The following is a 22,733-nucleotide window of genomic DNA, read 5'->3' as shown; positions in this document are numbered from 1 at the left end:
ATGTGGGACGAATAAGCGAACATTGGCGATTTCCACTCCTGTTTCCATCTTTGCTGGAATTCTCGGATATCTCTCGTCTCTGCACAGGGCCGGGGGACCTGGGAGGGCAGCTTATGGCGATGATTTGCTCTGCCACGAAGGATTGGAGGCTACGAATGGAGGTGACTCTTGACTTGCTTAGATTGATTGCTTAGATTGATTGTAGGGAAGGGGGAAGGTGATGGATGGAGGAAAGGAAAGGTCAAGAAGGAAAACAAACACAGTCTGTGGCAGCAAAGGGAGGGTGGGAGGAGGAAGATGAGTTGGTGGCAAAGCTTGGAGTGAAGAGCCGTAGCTCAGTGATAGAGTGTCTGCTTTGCAGTGCCTCCAAGTCAGGCTGAGAATGTCCTCCTGTGTGAAACTGGAGAGCTGCTGCCAGCCAGTGTTGGCAGTACTGAGCTAGATGGGCCAATGGCCTGACTCAGTATGCAGGAACTTTCTATGTTGATTCTAGGTTTTGAAAGAAGGGTGGTAGCTCAGTGTTATAGCATCCACTTTGCAGGCAGAAAGCCCCTGGTCCAACTTCCAGCACGACTGAGAAAGGCTCCCTGTTTGAAATCCAGGAAAGCTACTGCCAGGTTGTGTGGGCAGTACTGAGCTCAATGGACTAGATCAGCTTCCTATGTTCCTATGTCTTTGGGCTTGAGCACTGTGGTAGGGCATCCTCACTGCATGCGGAAAGTCCTGGGCTCAATTCCTGGCATCTCCATGTTGGATTGGGAATATTCCTCATTTGAAACCATGCAAAGCCACTGCCGATCAGTGTGGACAGCACTGAGCTAGATAGACCTGATAGCAGCCACCCGCAGAGCTGGCAAGAAGGCAGAAGGGAAGAGATGCTGTGAGGGATGGAAGAGTTAATTGGCCATCGTTCCCAACTGTGTGGCAGAGCTGGATTTAGCTGAAGCCATCAATACAGCCAAACAGAGGGGATTTACTTTCAGGTGGGATATTCTGTTCTGTCGGCCATCAGTGCATTCTTGAAAAGCAAGCAGAGGGGAGATGTAATTCCATCTGGCCATGCCTTGAGCTGAGGCTGGAGTCCCAGAGGCGACCCATCCGCGAGACAGAGGGAGGCGGGCGCTTCCGGCAATGGGCTGTAGGGCCTCAGCAGGGTGGTTAAGGTGTCTGATCCTTGGGGAGTTTTCCTGCGTTGCAACAAGCCCCACTGGAATGGAAGGGAGCTGTTCCATGTTGCTTGGCGGGGGGGCGGGGGGGCGGGGGGGCGGCAAAGAAGTCGTTAATTAGCTTTGGGACCAAGGCAGCATTGGGATTCTGTACCTCAGGTGGCAAAATTATGAATTAAATCACTGAGTTCTGCAAAGGCAACATGAAGGAGAAGGAGGAAGCTGACAGCCATTGATTCCCCCTGGACTAGTTGTGTTTAAGGAGGCAGGCAGGAGGGGTCTGGCGGAGAGCAGGCTGAGCTTGGTGGGGCCGCTCCCCACTTGCCCTGGTTGACAAGCCACCATTGCCCATGCAGAGCACATCTGCCTACAGTTGCAGGGGGGTTGAACTAGATTACCCCTTGGGTTCCCTCCAGTTATTTGATTGGTGGCGCTGTGGGTTAAACCACAGAGCCTAGGACTTGCTGATCAGAAGGTCAGTGGTTCGAATCCCCATGACGGGGTGAGCTCCCATTGCTTGGTCCCTGCTCCTGCCAACCTAGCAGTTTGAAAGCACGTCAAAGTGCAAGTACTGTAGACAAATAGGTACCGCTCCGGCGGGAAGGTAAACGGCATTTCTGTGTGCTGCTCTGGTTCGCCAGAAGTGGTTTAGTCATGCTGGCTACATGACCCGGAAGCTGTACGCCGGCTCCCTCGGCCAATAAAGCGAGATGAGCGCCCCAACTCCAGAGTCAGCCACGACTGGACCTAAAGGGGTCCCTTTACCTTTACCTTTACCTTTACCTTTACCTAATTGCAAGTGACCCTCTGTGCGTCTCCTGATTCACTGGCAGGATTCCCAGAATGGACAGTGATTTATCCATGTTTCAGTGTATCTGAAGAAGTGTGTATGCACATGAAAGCTTATACCCAGAACAAACTTAGTTGGTCTCTGAGGTGCTACTGGACAATTTTTTAGTGATTTATCCAGGGAGACTTAAGCCCAGGTAGTGCCACAGTTTTTCAAAATGCACAGTAAGGTTGCTATCTGAGGTAGACCACCAGTGATAATGGAGAGTCTTCGCTCCAGATATTTTATATTTTCCTGTGTTTAGGGTATTTTTTCTTTACTGCAAGGGGATATATAGGTCCCAGGGCATGATCTGCAGGCATATGATGTTCTCTGGAACAGGTTCAAAGGAGAGCCGCAAATATGGTCAGGGATACGATGAATGGTCAGAAGAAGTGGGAATATTTGGGCTGGAGAAGACTGAAGTGGTAGCACACTTCAAATCCCCAGAGGACAGTCATGTAGAAGAGAGCAATGACTCTGTTGAAGTGCAGTACATAGATGGTATATGTCAGGGAACTGCCATCGGAAGGAAGGGAAGTGAAAGGGCTCACACAGGTTGGGAGAGACTCAGCAGCTGAAGAGGGAACCAGTAGGGGGAGAGGAGCTGAGCTGAGGGAAAGTGAGCTGGAGGGATGGCTCAGAGACACTTCCAGCGAAAACAGTGGGGAGGTTTCAGGACCTCCTGTAGGGACACCCACTCCTCGCCGGAAACTGTCACGCAGAGAGTCCAGAAGACGTGTTTCCGTTAAGGAGCTTTTATGTTGGAAGCGATTCCGAAAGCAACCACTGTCGGAATCTGCCAGCGACTGACGGAGCCATGTTTAAGGGGCTCCGTTACAGACAGAGGTTTGCAAACTTGACCAAACTCTGAGGGACTAGGATTTTACACACAAGCAGCTCATCGTCCCATCACAGCATTCCGACAGTCTCCGTGAGCAGCTTGTGCAGGAGAAGGCATCATGAGCAACCCAGCCGGAACCGGAGAAGCAGGAGCTGGAGCGGGTCCAAGCCTGGAAGAAAGGTACCGGGTGTTGGAGGTCCAGCTAGCGCTGCAGACGGCGAGGCTTGAGGAGAGGAGGGCTCAGGATGCAGACAAAAAGGGGAAAGACACCCAGCTCGTCAGAAAGGTACCAGGATTGGTGCAGAAGTTTGGGGGGGAGCCCAAAGACTATCATGGCTTTCGGACAGAGATGCAATATGCCCTCAATCTGCAGTTTGATGAATTCCCTGACGAGGAATCACGAGTGGCTTTCGTGATTGGGCATCTTGAAAAGGGGGCGAGAGACTGGGTTAGACCCCTGATGGCAGCGAATAGTGACGTCCTAAAGGACACGATGAAGTTCTTTCGCGGCATGGATCTGATGTTTTCCAGCGATATTGAACAGGGAGTGGTCCGCAGACAGTTAATGGCTTGCAAACAGGGGAGCCGATCTGTCCGTGAGTACTGGACTGAGTTCACCATGTTGATCCATAAATTGGGGTGGGATCTATCGGCGGAACCCATTCAAATGCTCTTTGAAGAAGGGCTTTCTTCGGCTGTGAAAGACGAACTTTCCCGGGCGCCCAGGGCGGAGTCTATGGACCAGCTGACCAAATCAGCGCTGACCATAGGAGCGCGCCAGGAGGCGAGAGCATTGGAGAGGCGGGAAGGGAAGGGGGAACGTTGGAAGGAGTTCCGCATTCCAGACATTCCAGAGCCAACTTTCCCGCCGGCAGAGCCGATGGAAATCGGAACAGCGCGCGCGCGCGCAGTTTCAAAGCCCAGTGAGGGGGGAAAGAAGGAGGGAAAAGGCGCCCAGAAATGCTATCTCTGCCAACAGCCAGGTCACTTTGCCAGAGTCTGCCCCCAGAGGAAGGAATGGCAAGGGATGGTAGGAGCTGTGGAGGGAAGAGAGGAAGAAATACCGAAGCAAGTAAAAGCCAACGCCTGGCTGCCACCGTCGGGGCACAGCAGCCAGGCCAAAGAGCAGTGAAAGTGCCCACGCCAGAACCTCCTAAACCCGCCCTAGTGATAGAAGTGGCGCTAGAGCTGCAAAACGGACACCCTCTAAAGATAAAGGCGCTGTTGGACTCAGGCAGCTCCTGCAATTTCATGAGCAAAGAGTTTGCAGCTGAACACCAGATACAGACGATCCCTTTAAGCAACCCCCTGCAGGTGACCACGATCGATGGCAGGGAGCTGTTGGGAGGAGAAGTCAGCTTGCAGACCGTCCCAATGATAATGAAGGTGGCAAGGCACACCGAACTGATAGCGTTTAATGTGGCCACATTGGGAGGAGCTCCCATTATATTGGGGATGAGCTGGCTAGCGTTACATGATCCGCTGGTGGGCTGGCATCAGAGAGTGGTTTCTTTTGGTTCAGCACATTGCTTAGAACACTGCAAAGAGGGAAAGGGTTTGGCAGGGGCCCAAGCCACCCTAGCAGGGACTGAAGTAACGGAGAACGTGAAGGTACCACGACAATACGCAGATCTCCGCGACGTCTTCAGCGAAAGGGAAGCTGACCAACTACCCCCGCATAGACCCTTTGACTGTCGAATCAATTTACTCCCTGGGGCACAGCTCCCTGTAGGCAAGCTGTACGCCATGTCAGACAGAGAGATGCAGGAGCTAAGAGAGTTCATTGACAAGAACCTGAAGAGAGGGTTCATCAGAGAGTCCAGGGCGGTGGGGGGCAGCCCAGTGTTTTTTGTGGATAAAAAAAACACGAACAAGCCGAGGCTTGTGTGTGACTTCAGGGCCTTAAATGCAGTGTCAGAACCAGTGGCTTTCCCTATGCCCAGGATTGACGACATTTTGACAAGGGTCAGGAAGGGAAAGATTTTTACTAAACTGGACCTAAGGGGGGCGTACAACCTGATACGAATAAGGAAGGGGGATGAATGGAAAACCACCATGTTCACCCCTTTGGGGGCATTTGAATATTTAGTTATGCCCTTCGGCCTACAAGGAGGCTCCGCGTGCTTTCAATCGTTTATGAACCACGTCCTGGGGCCTTTGCTTTACAAGAATTGTGTGGCCTTCTTAGACGACGTGTTGGTGTATTCTGAGAATGAGGAGCAGCATGTGAGAGACGTCAGAGAAGTGTTGAGCAGGCTGCAAGCCAACCAGCTGTGGGTGAAACTGGAGAAGTGTCAGTTTCATACCAAGGAGGTGGAATTCCTGGGGTATCGCCTGTCAGACAAGGGATTGGCCATGGATCCCGGCAAGGTCCAGGCGGTGCTGGAATGGAAAACACCCAAAACAAGGAAGGATGTGCAGAGGTTCCTAGGATTTGGGAACTTCTATCGTAAGTTCATCCGAAACTTTGCCCACCTGACGGTGCCCATTACGGACTGTCTCAGCAGTAAGAAGAAGTTCGTTTGGACTGAGGAGGCGGAGCGAGCATTTGAGGAACTAAAAAGGGCCTTCGCCTCGGAACAACAACTCCTGCATGTGGATTTACAAAAACCGATGAGAGTGGAAACTGACGCATCAGACAGAGCGATTGGGGCGGTGCTTCTGCAGCCAGGGAAGGAGGAGTCAGAGTGGAGACCGTGTGCCTTTTTTTCGCGAAAGCTGAACAAATCCGAGAGGAACTACACGGTGTATGACCGAGAACTACTAGCCATTCATGAGGCGTTCCGGAGATGGAGGCACCTGCTAATTGGCGCACAACATAAGGTGCAAGTGTGCACTGACCACAAGAACCTAGAGTATTGGAGGACGGCACGAGTGCTCAACCAACGGCAAGTGAGATGGGCCCAGGAGTTCTCCAAATTTAACTTTGAGATTTGTTACGTGCCAGGCCCAGAGAACATTAGGGCGGACGCTCTCTCACGCAAACCTGAATATTTGGAGGGGGAGAGAGCACCCGAAGAGAGACATGTCATTCCAGAGGACCGCTGGGTGTGTGGGGCGGCATTGGTGGGACAAAGAGAACTGGTAGAGGAAACAGAGAATGATGAATACGCCCAGAATAAGCTCAGAGGTCTTAGGGGTGAGGGAGAGGAACCAGGGGGTTTCGAGGAAAGAAATGGAGCTTTGTATTACAAAGGGGCACTGTATATCCCTGAAGGAGACTTAAGGGGGAGGGTACTCAAGCAGTTGCACGACAGCCCCACGGCAGGGCATTTTGGACAACACAAAACCATGTGGTTGGTCACCAGGGAATTTTGGTGGCCTAAGGTGAGGGAAGATGTACGGGAGTATGTAAGAGGGTGTGAGCAATGCCAGCGAGCCAAAGGGGAGAGGCGGGCACCGGCGGGGCTATTAGAACCCTTACCAACCCCAGAACGACCTTGGGAGGCAGTGTCGATAGATTTTATGACTGATCTGCCGAAGTCCAAGGGGAAAACAGCCATCATGGTGGTGGTAGACCTACTAACAAAGATGTGCCACTTTGTAGCCTGCTCGCATGCAGTCACGGCGGAAGAGACAGCGAAGTTATTTGTAGAACACATTTTTAGGTTGCACGGGGTGCCATTGAGGGTGGTCTCAGACCGAGGAAAACAATTTACTTCCAGGTTCTGGAGGAAGCTCATGAGCTTACTGCAGGTGGAGGTCAACTTTTCGACTGCCCGGCACCCTGAAACCAACGGGCAGGCGGAAAGAGCAAACGGTGTCCTCCAGCAATACCTGAGGTGTTATGTCAATGACAGAGAGAATGACTGGGTAGAAAAGTTGGCGCTGGCGGAATTTGCCTACAACAATGCCGAGAATGTGTCCACAGGGATGAGCCCCTTCTTGGCTAATTATGGGTGTCATCCCAGGGCTTTCCCAGGGGGAGAAGGGGAGAGATGGGGCGTCCCGGCAGCCGAGCATTTTGTAGAAGAAATGGAAGCAATCCATCGTCAGCTCCAACTCAACTTAGAAAGGGCGAAGGAAGAATACAAGAGGCAGGCAGACAAGAACCGAAGGGAAGGTGAAACCATAAGGGTGGGAGATAGGGTGTGGCTGTCAACCCAAGGGTTGCCGTTCAAAGGAGGTTGTAAGAAATTAAGACCCAGGAGATTGGGTCCCTTTGAGGTCATTCAACAGGTCAACCCAGTGGCTTTCAGGCTCCGGTTACCCAACCACATGAAACTGCACCCAGTATTTCACAGGTCGTTACTGTCACCGTATGAGGGGGGACGAGAAGGGATGGCCACTCGGGGACCGGTCATAGAAGAAAGGGAATGCAGCAGCCATGTGGCAGAAATCCTCGACGCCAGGTGGAAGGGGGATCAGGTGGAGTATTTGGTAGCGTGGGAAGGAGAACCGGAGTCAGAAAACACTTGGGTAATGGCAGAAGATATCAATGACGAGGTATTGATAGAAACGTTCCATCAAAGGTTCCCAAGGAAACCTCAGCCTGTGGAGAGGTTCCGGAGGGAATACTTTGGGACCACCGATGAGGAGGAGGAGTTGGAAGGATTCTCGGACTCGGAAGGGGAAGGGGAGATGGACTCTGAGGAGGAGGAGTACTTCGAGACCAGGAACCGCAACAGGTGGAGAGAAGTGTTCGGGACATCGGAAGATGAAGGAAGTTCATTCCGGGGTTTTGCCTCCTCACCGCCCGTAGAGGAGGGGGCGAGAGGGGATGAAGGGGGCCCTGGAGGGGAGGTGGATGTCAGGGAACTGCCATCGGAAGGAAGGGAAGTGAAAGGGCTCACACAGGTTGGGAGAGACTCAGCAGCTGAAGAGGGAACCAGTAGGGGGAGAGGAGCTGAGCTGAGGGAAAGTGAGCTGGAGGGATGGCTCAGAGACACTTCCAGCGAAAACAGTGGGGAGGTTTCAGGACCTCCTGTAGGGACACCCACTCCTCGCCGGAAACTGTCACGCAGAGAGTCCAGAAGACGTGTTTCCGTTAAGGAGCTTTTATGTTGGAAGCGATTCCGAAAGCAACCACTGTCGGAATCTGCCAGCGACTGACGGAGCCATGTTTAAGGGGCTCCGTTACAGACAGAGGTTTGCAAACTTGACCAAACTCTGAGGGACTAGGATTTTACACACAAGCAGCTCATCGTCCCATCACAGTATATAACAACATATCAGTAGCAGTGATGATAGTGATGGCAATAATATTAATAATAAAAAGGTAAAGGTACCCCTGCCCGTACGGGCCAGTCGTGTCCGACTCTAGGGTTGTGCGCTCATCTCACTTAAGAGGCCGGGAGCCAGCGCTGTCTGGAGACACTTCCGGGCCACGTGGCCAGCGTGACGAAGCTGCTCTGGCAAGCCAGCAGCACACGGAAACGCCGTTTACCTTCCCGCTGTAAAGCGGTACCTATTTATCTACTTGCACTTAAGGGTGCTTTCGAACTGCTATTATTAATTTCAAACTGCTATATTAATAATATCATTAAATAAATAATAAAGTGTAGATGATCACCAAAAAGGAACTGTGTCAGAGAAGGGGTGGAGCCATATATGAATATACATAAACAGAACAGCAATAAAAAAAATATGTGGTGCAGCGATTAATATAAATAAACTGTAATAAATCATCCGCGCCAGCCGGTGTTTGGCAGGGAGAATCCTGAAGGGGCTCAAGAATGAAGTGAGTGAGCTACCAACAAAGCAACATAAATTATCATTAAGCAGCGCTGGAGAAAAGTGAAGTCTGGAAGGCAGCCAGAAGCACATTGGGTGTTGGTTTTTTTTAAGAAGTTGCTGTGCAAACACTGGGAATTCTGGAATCCCAGACAAGGGAAAAGGAGCAGAGAATGTGTGTAATAGGGTGGGCTTGCTTTCAGAGATTTGCAGATAAAGAGGGTAGGGTTGAGGAAAAAGGGACGATAAGACACGTTGTCCTCTTTGAGGAGATGCCTTTCAATGAAGTCCGTTCAAAGGAGACTGGATAACTGGTAACCCTGGTAACCACTGGGCAAAAGGTGCAGGGTTGCCATGGTTTGGGATGAGCAGAGGCAGCAATGCACCCTGGGAAATTGGTATGCAGAATGCTTGGCCGTCTATAAGCAAAGGCTGCTGCGCTCTGTGAGATCCCTGGTATCCTGGGTACAGATAGCCGGCGTGCAAATTGAATGCGTTAACACGCCAGATGTGACGGGTGTAATAAACCACAGCATTTCCCTTCAAATTAATTGCAAGGGAGGGGGCTTATCTCCTGTCCTTTCCCGGTTGTCACTTTTGCTTTGAATGCATGCCACTGAAGTTCCACGGAGAGGTGGCGAGATAAAAATGCAATAAGCAACATAAAATCAGTCACATGTGAAGCAATATTCCCTCAGTGTGCGTTGAATAGGGTAGCCACTAGCACAGTGCAGAAAAAGAGGTCACATGGTTGTAGTCTTACTCAAAGCAAACCCACTAAAATTAATGGATATGACTAGGTTCATTAATTTCATTGGGTCAACTTGGAGTAGAACGTAGCTGTCTAACTAAAACAATATACCCTGGGTGTGTCCCAAGTATGGTGGTTGCCTACACATCACCCAAAAAGAGGACACCGATTTTCATCTTGATTGATTGTGTTTGAGTCACTTTACACCAGACACCAGACAAGCTCAAAGTGACCTACAGAATACAAATGACTGGTCCTACCATTAGATGGAGTGAGGCAGCTGCCTCAGGCAGCAGATCCTGGGCAGGCTTTCTTGCCTCAGGTGCTTGGAGGATGTAATCCTGTTGCCAGTGTTGATGTAAGATTTCAGCTGCCCAGTTGGCCAGCTTCTGCGCATAGAATTGGAGGAGGCAGGGTTGCCATTCTGGCCTTTGCCTCATGAAATGTCTTGGGCCAGCTCTAGAGATCGCCATAGAAGCAGGATATGACTAAAATATTCTATTTGCTGTTGGATCCTATTTTTTCTATGTTCTGCTAGAGAAAAGTGCCCTGGCAGTTGAAGAAAGAAAAACAACAACAAAAAACCCCTGTGCCTTTTTGAAAGCAGCCGTTCAGATAAGTGCCACTTTGAAAGGTTCAGACAGCCATCTTGATTCAAAATGGCGCCCGATTGCAGCTAGACATAGATGAAAACCTGCTGCTTGGTCTCCAGAACCGTTGTGCAAAATTTGGTGATGGTCTCTTAAGAGGTACCCAAATGCATGGGAAACGGAGAAAGAACTTTCCAAAATGCACAGTGTGTGTGTCACACAGTTTGTGTGTCAGTGTTGGTTTCCATGCTTCTGATTCAACCCCCATCATCTCCAGGCAATAAACTGCAGGCAGCAGTGATGGGAAACTGCCTTTACCTGAGACCCCAAAGTGCAAGTCAGATCAAGAAGCATACCACTAGAGAGCCAGTTCTTTGCATGGAACACTAACACCCTCCCTGTGGCCAGTGCGGTGAGAGGTATTCTGGAACTCTGGATTCAAGCAAAGGCAGCCTTGTACGTTGATCAAGGTGGGAGCCGGCTGCCTGTACTCTGTCAGAGTGACCGGGTTGCTATGCTCCTGTAATTATGAGTGGATGAGTTTTTATCCTCCTCCATTTCTAATCATTTAATTGGCCACATCACCCTCTCCTCTTGCCTGGTTTTAGCAGGGATGTTTCTTCAGCTGCTGCAAGCCAGAGCCTTGATTTTCTAGGACTTGATGTGGTCATTGAGATTGATATTTTGTAGGGGTTTGTTTGCATTTGTTTGTGTGTGTGTCAGGTGTAGATCAGCAATAAAAACACTGGTGTCTGTGAAGTTAACTCTATTCAAAGAAACTAAAACAGTGCAGGGCTATTGATCCCTGCAACTCTCCCCAGTAGGTCTTGCCCCAATGAGGCAGTTGTGAGGACTGAAGGTCCCTGCCTTCCCACAGTCCCCTCCTCTCTAGGGGTCTCCCCCCCCATCTGTGTGCAACCAATCTCTCCTCTGCTCTTTTCCTTTCTCTGCATATTCTGGGAGATCAGAGGGGAAGGGAGCTGGTTGCAGCAGAAGGGGGAGTCTCCCTGGATGCTTTGGCAGTAGGCCAAATTCCTGTCTCCTGGCCTCCTCCTCTCCAGCCTCCACTTCAGCCTCAGAGTCTGGACAGCAGTTGTACAGCAGTTTACTACCAAAAAGAAATAAAGCAAAGATTTAAAATATACCTATAAAACAGCACGTCAAACAACGGATATAAGAAAGCCATAGAAGGCAGCCTCCCAGATATTGCTGGACTACAACTCCCATCACCCCTTGCCAGCAACATCTGGAGGGCCATTAGTTCCCCATCCCTGGCTAAGAGAGAGAGGCTTGCCTAAGAGCGTAGCAGAGGTCAGATCTGAACCTGGCACCCTCTGTTTCACAGCTCAGGCAGAACAGTAGCAGACCCGCTTTGATGGTGCCTTCAGAGAGCAACATCCATGTTCCCTGGTGCCATTCCAGCCTTTAAACCAAAGCAAGTCCAGTCAAGGCAATGATGTAGGATGCTCTTGCCTGAAGCCTGTTAATAAAGCAGCACCTTGGACAGTTGGCTTTTCCAAATGGGCAGGTGCTCTGCTAAGTCCCAGAGCTGGCTGGGCGAAATTCTCCCAGCGCTGAGAGCCAGCAGAGAGCAGCTTGTGCACCTGGAGTGGAATATCTGCAGGATCTATGGGAACTTTGCCCAGTGGGTCACTGAAAGCTTGTGCTTTCCAGGGAGGGATCTAGGAAAGCCATGTGTCTTGCACAAACTAAATTTGGGAGGGATGGCTGAGAAGACTCGCTGGCGAAAGATACTCTGCATATGCCAAGGGGCACTGTCTTCTTTTGTGTATTCTGGGATGGAGCTCTGGCAAGGAAAAAGGAAGGAGCTATGCCTGGATGAGTGCCAATGAGTCATGGCTGAACCCATATCCGTTGGACTTTCATCCATCCCAACTCTGTGCTTTGTTGAGATTGGACTTTGGGATTACCTGGTTTTAGGGATTGTATGAAGACACAAGAGGCCACTCACTTTGCTGAAGCCATGCAGGTATGGGTCTTGCCCATGTCTGGATGGGCGACTGACTCCCTGAGACCTTCAAGTGCACTGCCTTGGGTTCCATGGCAGAAGGGAAATGCAAGCTGCCTATTCAAAATCAGGTCCATCTAAAACTGATGGGCAGCGACACTCCAGGATCTCAAGCAGGGGTCTCTCCTAGCTCTACCTAAAGATACCGGACTTGGGACCTTCTGAATGCAAAACTGGTGCTCTATCACTGAGCTACAACCCCCTCCTTTTAGCAATATAGGAAGCTGCCTTATCCTGAGTCAGACCAGTGGCCCATCCAACTCAATTTTGTCCACACTAACTGGAAGTAATTTCAAGGTTCAGATGGGGGACATTCCCAGTCAAACCTGGAAATACCAGGGATTGAACCTGGGACCTTCGGCAGCAAGGCAGATGCTTTGCCACCGAGCTGTGGTCCTTCCCTTTAGGAATGGAGGAAGTTCCCTTATCCTGAATCAGACGATTGGTACATCTAGGTCTCTATTGCCTGCTCTGACTGGCAGCAGCTCTCTAGGCTTTGGAGCAGAGACTAGTTTCCCAGCCCTTACCTGGAGATGCTGGGGACAGAACCTGGGTCTTTTTGTGCATTCAAATCAGAATCTCTACCACTGAGCTGTATCCCCCCTCTTTTTAAAGTAGCTTCATTTTCTTTGTTGCTGTTCTAATCAGTTAATGGCTTAAACACTTGGCTATCATTTGACTGGGCAATTGATCACGTTTCACCATTGCCACCTATGCAGCCCCTATCAAACACACAACCCCGCTGCACACCCAGAAGGCTCCTACTAGGTGATGTTTCTGCACATTTTCACCAGAGAGGTTTGATGTGGGGAGAGAGGCGTGCCTTCTAACAAATTCTGGAGCCCCTGCTCCCATAAACAAACCTTTTCCCTTGTCTACCCTCTTGTGGGCTAATGGTATTGATTTCTGTGTTAACACCAGCTATGATTCTATTCTATGTTCTGCCACGTAATAATGGGGTGGTTGTTCCCTGCACTGTAATTTTCCCCCTGTTTCTTTCAAGAGGCCGGCTGGACTTAGCAAATGATGTGCAAACTCTCTGGCCCTCCCTGCCCTGAGGGCACAAAGCCTGATCACGTGGCCTCCAGCATTTGCAATGAGCTGCTAATGAGCTGCCACTTACTTATTGGCAGAGCGGATGCACCCAGGGCTTGGGGCAACTGCAGAGCTGAAGTGTGCAGTGTCCCCATGCTAAGGAAATAAATCATCTGGTTTTACAGCTTGCGTGGAGAGTAAGAGCTGCTTCCTGCACACAATCTAATATGCCAAGGGTGCTGTAGAAGGACGGGGGGGGGGGGCTGCTGTTAGTTGATAGTGGCGTATTAAACAATGTGTGGTATGGGGAAACTGGCTAGAGAAGAGCATGTCTCCACTGTTATAAACACAGATACAGTCATACCTCGGGTTACAGTCGCTTTAGGTTGCGTTTTTTTGGGTTATGGACCTGCCGAAACCTGGAAGAACCGGAACGGGTTACTTCCGGGTTTCGGGGGCCGTGCATGCACAGAAGCGCAGAATCGCAACCCACGCGTGCGCAGACGCACCACTGCGGGTTGTGAACGCTGCAGGTTGCGAATGTGCATCCCGCGCAGATCACGTTCGCAACCCGAAGGTCCACTGTACAGTATATAAGCTAGGCGCCAAATGGCTCCTTAAACCAAGGTTACAGTTGCCAAAATATAATGTCTTCTTGGCATTTTTGGACCAAATGGATCTAAAATCTTATTTTTCAAATGATGGACTGACTTGAGATTGATTATCAGTTAAACATCTGGCTAGTTCAGACGGCAACCTTGAGCTGGGTTAAGACCGTTGAGAACTTAAAGAAGAAAAGTGACTTGATCCTGAGGCAGTCTGTTTATATATTGGCCTATTCCTACTTCTGTTTTCTTAGTGGTGACATAGACCATTCTTAATGTAAGAATATTCTTTACAATTGTGAATAGGGCAGTGGGGTGGGGTAAGTGAAGACAAGCTACAACCATTAGCTATAATGCTCCTGTTCCGGCTGCACAGAAAAAGCATTTTGGTTCCTGACATTCATTCTGATTGTGCAAATAAAATATAGCTGATAGAATTCTACAGGATGTGGTATTAGCGTGTGAAAGGAGTCAGGATCCAGTGATTCCCAGGCATGCACCTCCAGATGGTGGCGACGTCAGGCACTATCCTGGCGCCCAGGCATCTTCACTTGGTCCTAGTGGCTGATAGCCAGGTGCAGAATGCGCCCAGGTAAAGGTAAAGGTACCCCTGACTGTTAGGTCCAGTCACGGACGACTCTGGGGTTGCGGCACACATCTCGTTTTATTGGCCGAGGGAGCCAGCGTACAGCTTCCGGGTCATGTGGCCAGCATGACTAAGCCGCTTCTGGTGAACCAGAGCAGTGCACGGAAACACCGTTTACCTTCCTACTGGAACGGTACCTATTTATCTACTTGCACTTTGACGTGCTTTCAAACTGCTAGGTAGGCAGGAGCAGGGACCGAGCAACGGGAGCTCACCCCGTTGCCGGGATTTGAACTGTCAACCTTCTGATCAGCAAGCCCTAGGCTCTGTGGTTTAGACCACAGCGCCACCTGCGTCCCTGCAAAATGCGCCTGGCACCTGGCTAATTTCGAAGACTGCTTGTCTCCCATAACACTGGAACTCATGGATGTTAAATGAAGCTGAATGTTGGATGATTCAGCACAGAGCAAAGAAAGTCCTACTTCACACAATGCACAGTTAAACTGTGGCACTAAGTCCCACAGTCGGCAGTGATGGCTTTGAAAGAAGATCAGACCAATTCATGGAGGATAAGGCTGTCAATGGCTACTAACCACAGTGGCTGTGTTCCACCTCCACTGTTGGAGGCTGTAGGCCTCTGAAGACCTCTTTCTGGGAATAACAGGCAGGCAGAGTGCTGTTGTACTTGGGTCCTGTTTGCCGACTTCCCACCGGCATCTGACTGGCCACTGTGAGAACAGGATGCTGTACTAGATAGGCCTTTGGTCGGACCCAGCAGCAGGGTTTGTCTCATGTTTTTATGCTCTCCCACCCATGTTACTGCTGTATGAACTTCAGCTTCCAATGAAGATTATCGTTACTTTTGGCAGAATCTTGATGCTCTCTGATAACCGACAGAAGCCGCTGTTCTCTATGTGCAGCCAGAGAACTGGTAGGGTAGTACCGTCGGAATCAAATCTTTCCTCAAAAACGTATTATGCAAAAAATGGCAGGGGCTGCGTAGGGCCTAATTGCGCAACTGTGCATATTACTCCCCAGTGGGATGTGTCTGCCTGTGACCTGTAGTTCTTGCCGGAGTGGTACAGTGTCTCGATAAGTTGAACTCGCCTTGAAGCACAGACTTGCCAACAAGATTGAACAGCGCTGTATCGAAGCAATCAAGTGAAAATTGGCTGGGGTAGACATTGCCGGAGGGCAGGACGTCTCACCACTGGAAACACGGGGCAGCCATCAAAAGTGACATACTGTCCAATATTCCAGCGATAGAAATAAGGACAATCGTGTGCACATGTAACATTCAGATTACTGCACCATTGATTTCTTCCTTAAAGCTGCACAAAACAACATGCAAGCTGTTAACACCAGTCCTCCTGCAAAGTGTTGCGTTCCTGATTTCTTTCGCAAAAATCCTGCGGCGATCTAAAGCAAAAGGACAAGTTTGCCATTTTGGAAAAGAAATGCCAGAAAAGCATGATTGTGCCCAGTGGGTTGTATTCAGCGTAGCTCTAAGAGGTATGTTCCATCGGTGCAACAATTTCTCCTTGTGCAATGGAACGCTCTTCCTAATATAAATGGATAGCTCAGTCGGTAGAGCATGAGAATCTTAATCTCAGGGTCGTGGTTTTGAGCCTCACATTAGGTGAAAGATTCCTTTATTGCAGGGGGCTGATCTAAATGACCCTTGGGGTCCCTTCCACTCTACAATTCTCTAATTCTATGAATCTGCCCCCCTGGGGGTTCTCCCAATCCTCCAGAGCAGATATCTGGGTGGTGTGGAACCCTTTCAGGGAGAAGAGAGGGGGGAAGTCCTGTGGTGCTGGCATCCATCTTTGCCTCAGCACCAGTATTTAGCTGAATACCGCCAAATGCATAGAGGTCCATTGATTCTAATGGGCTTACTCTGAGTTGAACTCAGTTGGACACAATCCATACTTAAGAATTCAAAATGAACCTCACTCACAGGGTCGTGTGTATTAGAGGTTATGCATGGACCAAGCCTTGGCGTTCACAGTTCTGGGCTGACATTCGTGTATGCAAGAATCGAGAGGATGGTGCTGATTAATTTGTTCAGCAGTGTCCATGCACATGATGCTTGGCAGAGAATGAGAAGGCCACACCCTTCCCCCAAGGGGTTTGCAATCTAGAAATAGAGGAGACAGCAGAGGAAGGAGATGGAAGTGGAGGTGGGATAAACAGGGGAATAAGATGTGATTGCTGCAGTTGCATGTACCTAGGCTTAGTTACTTTAAGATACATGGACAGGTGTTTGCCAGAGGTTTGCTGGAAAAAGAAAAGTGAGCTCCCATTGCTAATGTGGCTTTGAAACTTGAAGAATAACAATTGTAGAAACTTACATTGAGTAGTTTTTTTTTAAAAGGCATCCCCTAAAAGCATGGGTGTTAGTAAGGGGTATCTTCTGCCCCAGGTCACAAACTTCCTGCCCCCCCTTTTTAAACATTGTCTACAGGTAGGGATGTAAGAAAGCATTGTTTTGTCTCCTTCCCTGTATTCATCACATGCAGCAGTGTCTCTGTTCCGCAGCAGTTCATCTTCCGCCCCCAAATATGTTATCCATCTTGCTGTCTGCAGTGGCAAAATTATATCCCTTACATAATTAACCACCTAAATCATGTAAATTGCATTGTCGTGCTGTAATACCATCCCATTCGTTTCAGAGCAAAGCAAATAATGCCATGGGGGGGGGGGGGAGACCTGTAATCAATCACTTATCGTTTGAGGACAGAAAGCAATAATGGCAGCTCATACTGACCAGATGCGCTGGATTGACTTTGTTTCCAGACATGGGATGAATAATCAAACACTGGCAATTTCCCATCCTGTTTCCATCAGAACTCAACCCAAAGTAGTTAGAGGGAAGCTTTTCTGGAATTTGGATGTCATTTCCATCTACACATATAAATTAGCATATGCAGATTTTCTGTCCGCCTTTTAAATATGTCCTCAAGAGGACAGTGTTTCAGCAGGCGTGGATACCAGAAATGCAGACCTTTCCCTGGTGAATTGGGACAGGTTTCATGGTTCGAAGGTTGGATCCAGGACTCAGGAGACCCTGGTTCAAATTTCCACTCAGCCATGAAGTTCACTGAGTGACCTTGGGCCAGTCGCTGCCTCTCTGAGAGCCAGTGTGGTGTAGTGGTTAAGAGCGGTAGATTCGTAATCTGGGGAACCGGGTTCGCGTCTCCGCTTCTCCACATGCAGCTGCTGGGTGACCTTGGGCTAGTTACACTTCTTTGAAGTCTCTCAGCCCCACTCACCTCACAGAGCGTTTGTTGTGGGGGAGGAAGGGAAAGGAGAATGTTAGCTGCTTTGAGACTCCTTCGGGTAGTGATAAAGCGGGATATCGAATCCAAACTCTTCTTCTTCTCAACCTAACCTACCTGTGGAACCAAAGAAATGTCCCTCTCCTCTGGTGTAGGGCAGTACAGTGGTACCTCGGGTTACATACGCTTCAGGTTACAGACTCCGCTAACCCAGAAGTATTAACTCGGGTTAAGAACTTTGCTTCAGGATGAGAACAAAAATCGTGCTCCGGCGGCGCGGCAGCAGCAGGAGGCCCCATTAGCTAAAGTGGTGCTTCAGGTTAAGAACAGTTTCAGGTTAAGAACGGACCTCCGGAACGAATTAAGTATGTAACCCGAGGTACCACTGTACTGAGGGAGGTGGCCATTTGGTCTGGCTCAGAAAAAGTCAGGTCCCTGTGTTCTGGTACTCTATCCGTCAATCCCATTATCATTTCCTCTGACTGGTGGCAGCTGTCTAGGGTCTTGGCCATTCCTTTATCTGCTAACTGTGCCTTTTTCTCAGGTGGCAATACCCGGGATCGAACCCAGGACTTTGGGCATGCAGAGCACGCATTCTCTAGCCTTGGGTCACCACCCCGTCCCCTAAGAGGCATGCGAGGTTTGAGAAGTGTGCGGTCTTTTGAGGAGAGAAGCGGCTGTTACCAGAGAGAGACATAGCGACTGCCTATAAATACCTGCCACAGACAACAGAGTGAGGAAGCGGGGGGCGGGAGGGGAGGGATGATGGTTTAGTCAATGAGAAGCAGTTAAACACAGCAATTTTAGTCTGAGCTGGAGGAAGAAAGTAATAATAATGAATCAACGGAATGAATTATGCAACAGAGTCCTGGGCTCGCCACCCTATTTATCCCAATTCATGGTATGGGATGAAGTGGGTTTGGGGAGGACGCTGGAAAGTAATTGTCATTGTGCCCCGATCTAAACATCTAGGTGCAGCTGGCTTGGGAATGCAATGTATAGGCCTGGTTGCTGCATCTCATATAAGGATCCTCATCAAGCAGGGCCAGATTTTTAAAATAAATGTACATGATAAAATTATGCGTCTGGGTAGGCTTGCCCAAGTTTTTAAATAGGCATTGAAAGCAGTACAACAAAGGCCTAGTGCCTATATAAATCTATATCTGCTTAATTAGCAAGTCTTCCCAGAATAGCTCAGTGAAAACTCAATGGCCAGAAAAGGCTGGTGGGCAATGGGAGGTGTAGATATAAAGTGACCAGGGAGACCCAACTCCATGTCTGAATGGACCGTTTCCTTGCTCATTTGTTGTTGTTGTTGTTTAGTCGTTTAGTTGTGCCCGACTCTTCGTGACCCCATGGACCAGAGCATGCCAGGCATGTCTGTCTTCCACTGCCTCCTGCAGTTTGGTCAAACTCATGCTAGTAGCTTCGAGAACACTGGCCAACCATCTTGTCCTCTGTCGTCCCCTTCTCCTTGTGCCCTCAATCTTTCCCAACATCAGGGTCTTTTCCAGGGAGTCTTCTCTTCTCATGAGGTGGCCAAAGTATTGGAGCCTCAGCTTCAGGATCTGTCCTTCAAGTGAGCACTCAGGGCTGATTTCCTTAAGAATGGATAGGTTTGATCTTCTTGCAGTCCATGGGACTCTCAAGAGTCTCCTCCAGCACCATAATTCAAAAGCATCAATTCTTCGGCGATCAGCCTTCTTGATGGTCCAACTCTCACTTCCATACATCACTACTGGGAAAACCATAGTTTAACTATACGGACCTTTGTTGGCTAGGTGATGTCTCTGCTTTTTAGGATGCTGTCTAGGTTTGTCATTGCTTTTCTCCCAAGAAGCAGGCGTCTTTCTAAATGTCCCTGGGACAGAAGAGCTCCCCATTCATATGACTGGGAGGAACCAATGAATTGAATGTGGCTCGGGTTGATCATTGGCGCCTCCATTCGCTGACCCCAAAAGAAAACACAACCTAAATTGTGAGAGGGGAGGAGAACCAATATGGAGGGACTGCAAAGAGGCCATTGGGAAGTGAGTGTGCTCTGTGGTCATGGAGAAGCTGTTGGAGGAAAGGAAAAGGGGAAATGTGGAGTAGAGAATGGAATGGAGCTGGTGGAACCATGACCGGGTGGGCTCCACACTGCAACATTTTTTTGCAGGGCTTCCGCTTGCGCTGACCAATGCAACTATGCTTCTACTCAGAGGGAGGCACCATGGGACTAATCTCAAATCCCGTCTTCACTCATATCAGGCTAGTCCCTCTTGAATTTTTAGGTGGCGAGCCTTGCAGGTTGGGGGGCGGGGAGCCGCCAAGGCAAAATCTGCAGGGGAGGAGGCAGTGCTCTTTGCAGTAGGTGACATCATGAGGGCTGATGTATCTAGAGCAGGGAGATGTATGGCGCTTCTGCACTGTACCCTGAAAGGGGAATGGCTAATGATGCCTTGGGGAGGGGGAGAGGAGTTCCACTCAGAAAAGTGCAAATTGTGTCCTGCTACTTCCAGACTATCCATATCCCTCCCTCTTATGCTGCTCTGAAGCAGCATTTGTGCATGGATATGGAACAAAATGTATGCAATTATGCAAGATTGGGGGGGGTGGAATGATAGAGAAAAGTTTTCCTCCTCCTCTAATAACTCTAGAACTCACAGACATCTAATGCATCTGTATGTTGAAAGATTCAGGAGAAAAGAACGTACTCCTGCATGCAGCGCATAGTTAAAAACTATGAAACTCGCTCCCGCAATATGTACCGATGGCCACAATTTGGATGAGTTCAGCAGCATCTGGAGGGCCAAAAGTCTGCCACATCTGATATACGTGCAGCAGATTTTTAAAAAATAATAATCAGGAGGGAGAGAAGGTGATATACTATTTTAAGAGTATTTGCCGTGGATATTCTGTATTTGTACTTCATAATAATTACAGCAATGCTAGCCTGACACCCACACTTGTATATTTAAGTAGCTGTGCCTTTGGTATACATATCTAAAACCCCATTCAGTAGTTTCTATAACAACTGGGACCAGTTTTCTGTGTCCTCACTCACCTTTCAGCTTGAACCAGGCGCGGATGTACAAAACCTACATGAGCATCTGAACTGCCATGGTTCTGAACTCCGCTTTCCCAAATGTTATTTCATTAACTTGCATGTTAACATTGGCATTTGCAGAATTGTGATATTTCAGAGTTCATGGTTTCTGAGTAAAAGTTGGGAGGGGGGAGAGAATAGCAGCCTGGGTTTTGGATGGATGCAACAGACTCGACTCCTGCATCCCAGAAGGCTTGGGCTATTAGGAAGGCGAGATGGTTGACCAATGCCTTTCCTTTTCTGTCTTCCAGTGTGACCATGAGTGCGGGCTCTATTGAGCAGGAACCGACACGCAAGCTGGCTTGCTGTGGGGTCCCCCTCATCACGGAGGACATGCAGTCACTGGCCATCCGCACGCTGTCCGGCACGGACATCAACAAACACTATGACCTCATCCGCGAGCTGGGAAAAGGGACCTACGGCAAGGTGGACCTTGTTTCCCACAAGAGCACAGGTGAGCTCAGCAGTGCCCTCTGCTGGTAGAGTCCAAGCAAGAGAACACCCATGCCTTAGGTCAGGTGTGAGGGACCATTGTCCCTCCAGGTGTTGCTGATCTGCAGCTCCCATCAGGTTGGTCATTGACCAGGGATGATGGGGTTTGTAGCAATATCTGCAGGACCACACATTCTCCATACCTGCCTTATGTACTCCTGAGATACCTGGCTCCTGAAGCAATTACCTCTTCCACCTGTATGTTTCATTTAAAGCAACCTGAGGGCCACATTCCCTTCTGGGCAATATTCCAGGGGCCACATTCCAGTGGTGGGGCCAGAGTCAAATGTGAGCAGAGCAGTGAATCTAAACATTACCTTTGTACAGCTCTCTAGATCAGGCTTCCTCAAACTAGGCCCTCCAGATGTTTTGAGACTACAATTCCCATCATCCCTGACCACTGATCCTACTAGCTAGGGATCATGGGAGTTGTAGGCCAAAAACATCTGGAGGGCCGAGTTTGATAAAGCCTGGTCTAGATTCTATGCACCCTCAATCCAGTTCACCCTGCCCTCTCTCAGGGATTGACCATAACACATCCCACAACCTGTGGGGAACCTTCAGCCCCATCAAAAGTTCCTTTCCAGTTATCACAATTGCTCCATCAAGGCGGTAAACTCTGAAATCATTTTGTTCTGCTTTCGTAAGTCAAAGTGAGTGACATCCTGAGCATTCTCTGTCCTTCCTCCCACTTCTCCCTCCCCATTTACAGGCACCAAGATGGCGCTGAAGTTTGTTAACAAGAACAAGACGAAACTGAAGAACTTCCTGAGGGAGTTCAGCATTACCAATACACTCTCCTCGAGCCCTTTTATCATCAAGGTCTTTGATGTGGTCTTCGAGACGGAGGACTGTTACGTGTTTGCCCAGGAATATGCACCTGGCGGAGACCTCTTTGACATCATTCCGCCACAGGTAACTAGGCCTCAGTTCCACTGGCTTTTTGGCTGTCTGGGTCCCTCAGAACCCACACATCTAAAGCGCTATGATGCCTCGTTAAACAGGCATGGCTTCCCTCTAAGAATTCTGGGAGCTGTAGTTTGTTAGAGCGTTAAGAGAGCTCTATTCCACTCCCAGTGCTGCAATTCTCAGAGCGGTTTAACAATCGATCCCAGGAATTGTCTGAACCCTTATAGCCCAACTTGAGCACTGAGATCAGCTTCAGGAGAATCGTTGGTCATTCCCCGAGTTGACAAGGCTCACTTTGATAACAACAAGAAATGGAGCCTTTAGAGTCATTGAATGTTCTTTTTTTTTTTTTAAAATGATGTTTATTGAGAATTTTAAAGTTACATAAAAAAGAAGAAAGAAAAGACAAGAAAAGGAGAAAAAGAGAGAAAGAAGTAGATAAACATAACAATTAAACAATACAGATCAATAAAAACCAGTGTAAAATAAAATAAAATAACAAAACACACAATACATCTAAATCAAAAAACAAGAATAAACAAACAATTAAAAAACAAATCTAATATTCCCAAATCCTTAACTTTCATTAACTTATTTCAATGACCTCCTCACACCTCCCTTTTTTGTATTCTAGTTATTAATTACCTCAGCAAATCCTTCCCATCTTTCACAATATTCTGTCATTTAAATTACTTTAATCTATTTTAACCTTATCTTACCTAAAAAACCCTAAAACTTAAAGCTTAAAACTTATATATACCAAATTCTTTTAACCATAACATATTCTTTCATAATTCTTTTTGACATTTCTGCTAAGGCCAAATAATTTCATTCCAACATTTTTCTAATACTCAT

The 22,733-nt window shown here is 48.8% G+C and overlaps 1 protein-coding gene across 2 annotated transcripts in view; it reads left to right on the top strand.

Annotated features, from left to right (window-relative positions):
- SBK1 (SH3 domain binding kinase 1) overlaps window positions 1–22,733 on the top strand; it is a 77,898-nt gene that overhangs the window by 50,500 nt on the left and 4,665 nt on the right. For both annotated transcript variants that reach the window (XM_080982029.1, XM_080982028.1), the window contains exons 2-3: window positions 20,729–20,931; window positions 21,682–21,884. In XM_080982029.1, coding sequence (XP_080838155.1) covers window positions 20,729–20,931; window positions 21,682–21,884 — 406 coding nt within the window. The remainder of the gene's footprint in view (window positions 1–20,728; window positions 20,932–21,681; window positions 21,885–22,733) is intronic.

The sequence above is a fragment of the Podarcis pityusensis genome, assembly GCF_964106645.2.
Source record: "Podarcis pityusensis genome assembly, chromosome: 14".
Lineage (NCBI taxonomy): Eukaryota > Metazoa > Chordata > Lepidosauria > Squamata > Lacertidae > Podarcis > Podarcis pityusensis.
Note: the sequence above shows the minus strand (reverse complement) of the source record. Positions and strands in the feature narration are given on the sequence as shown.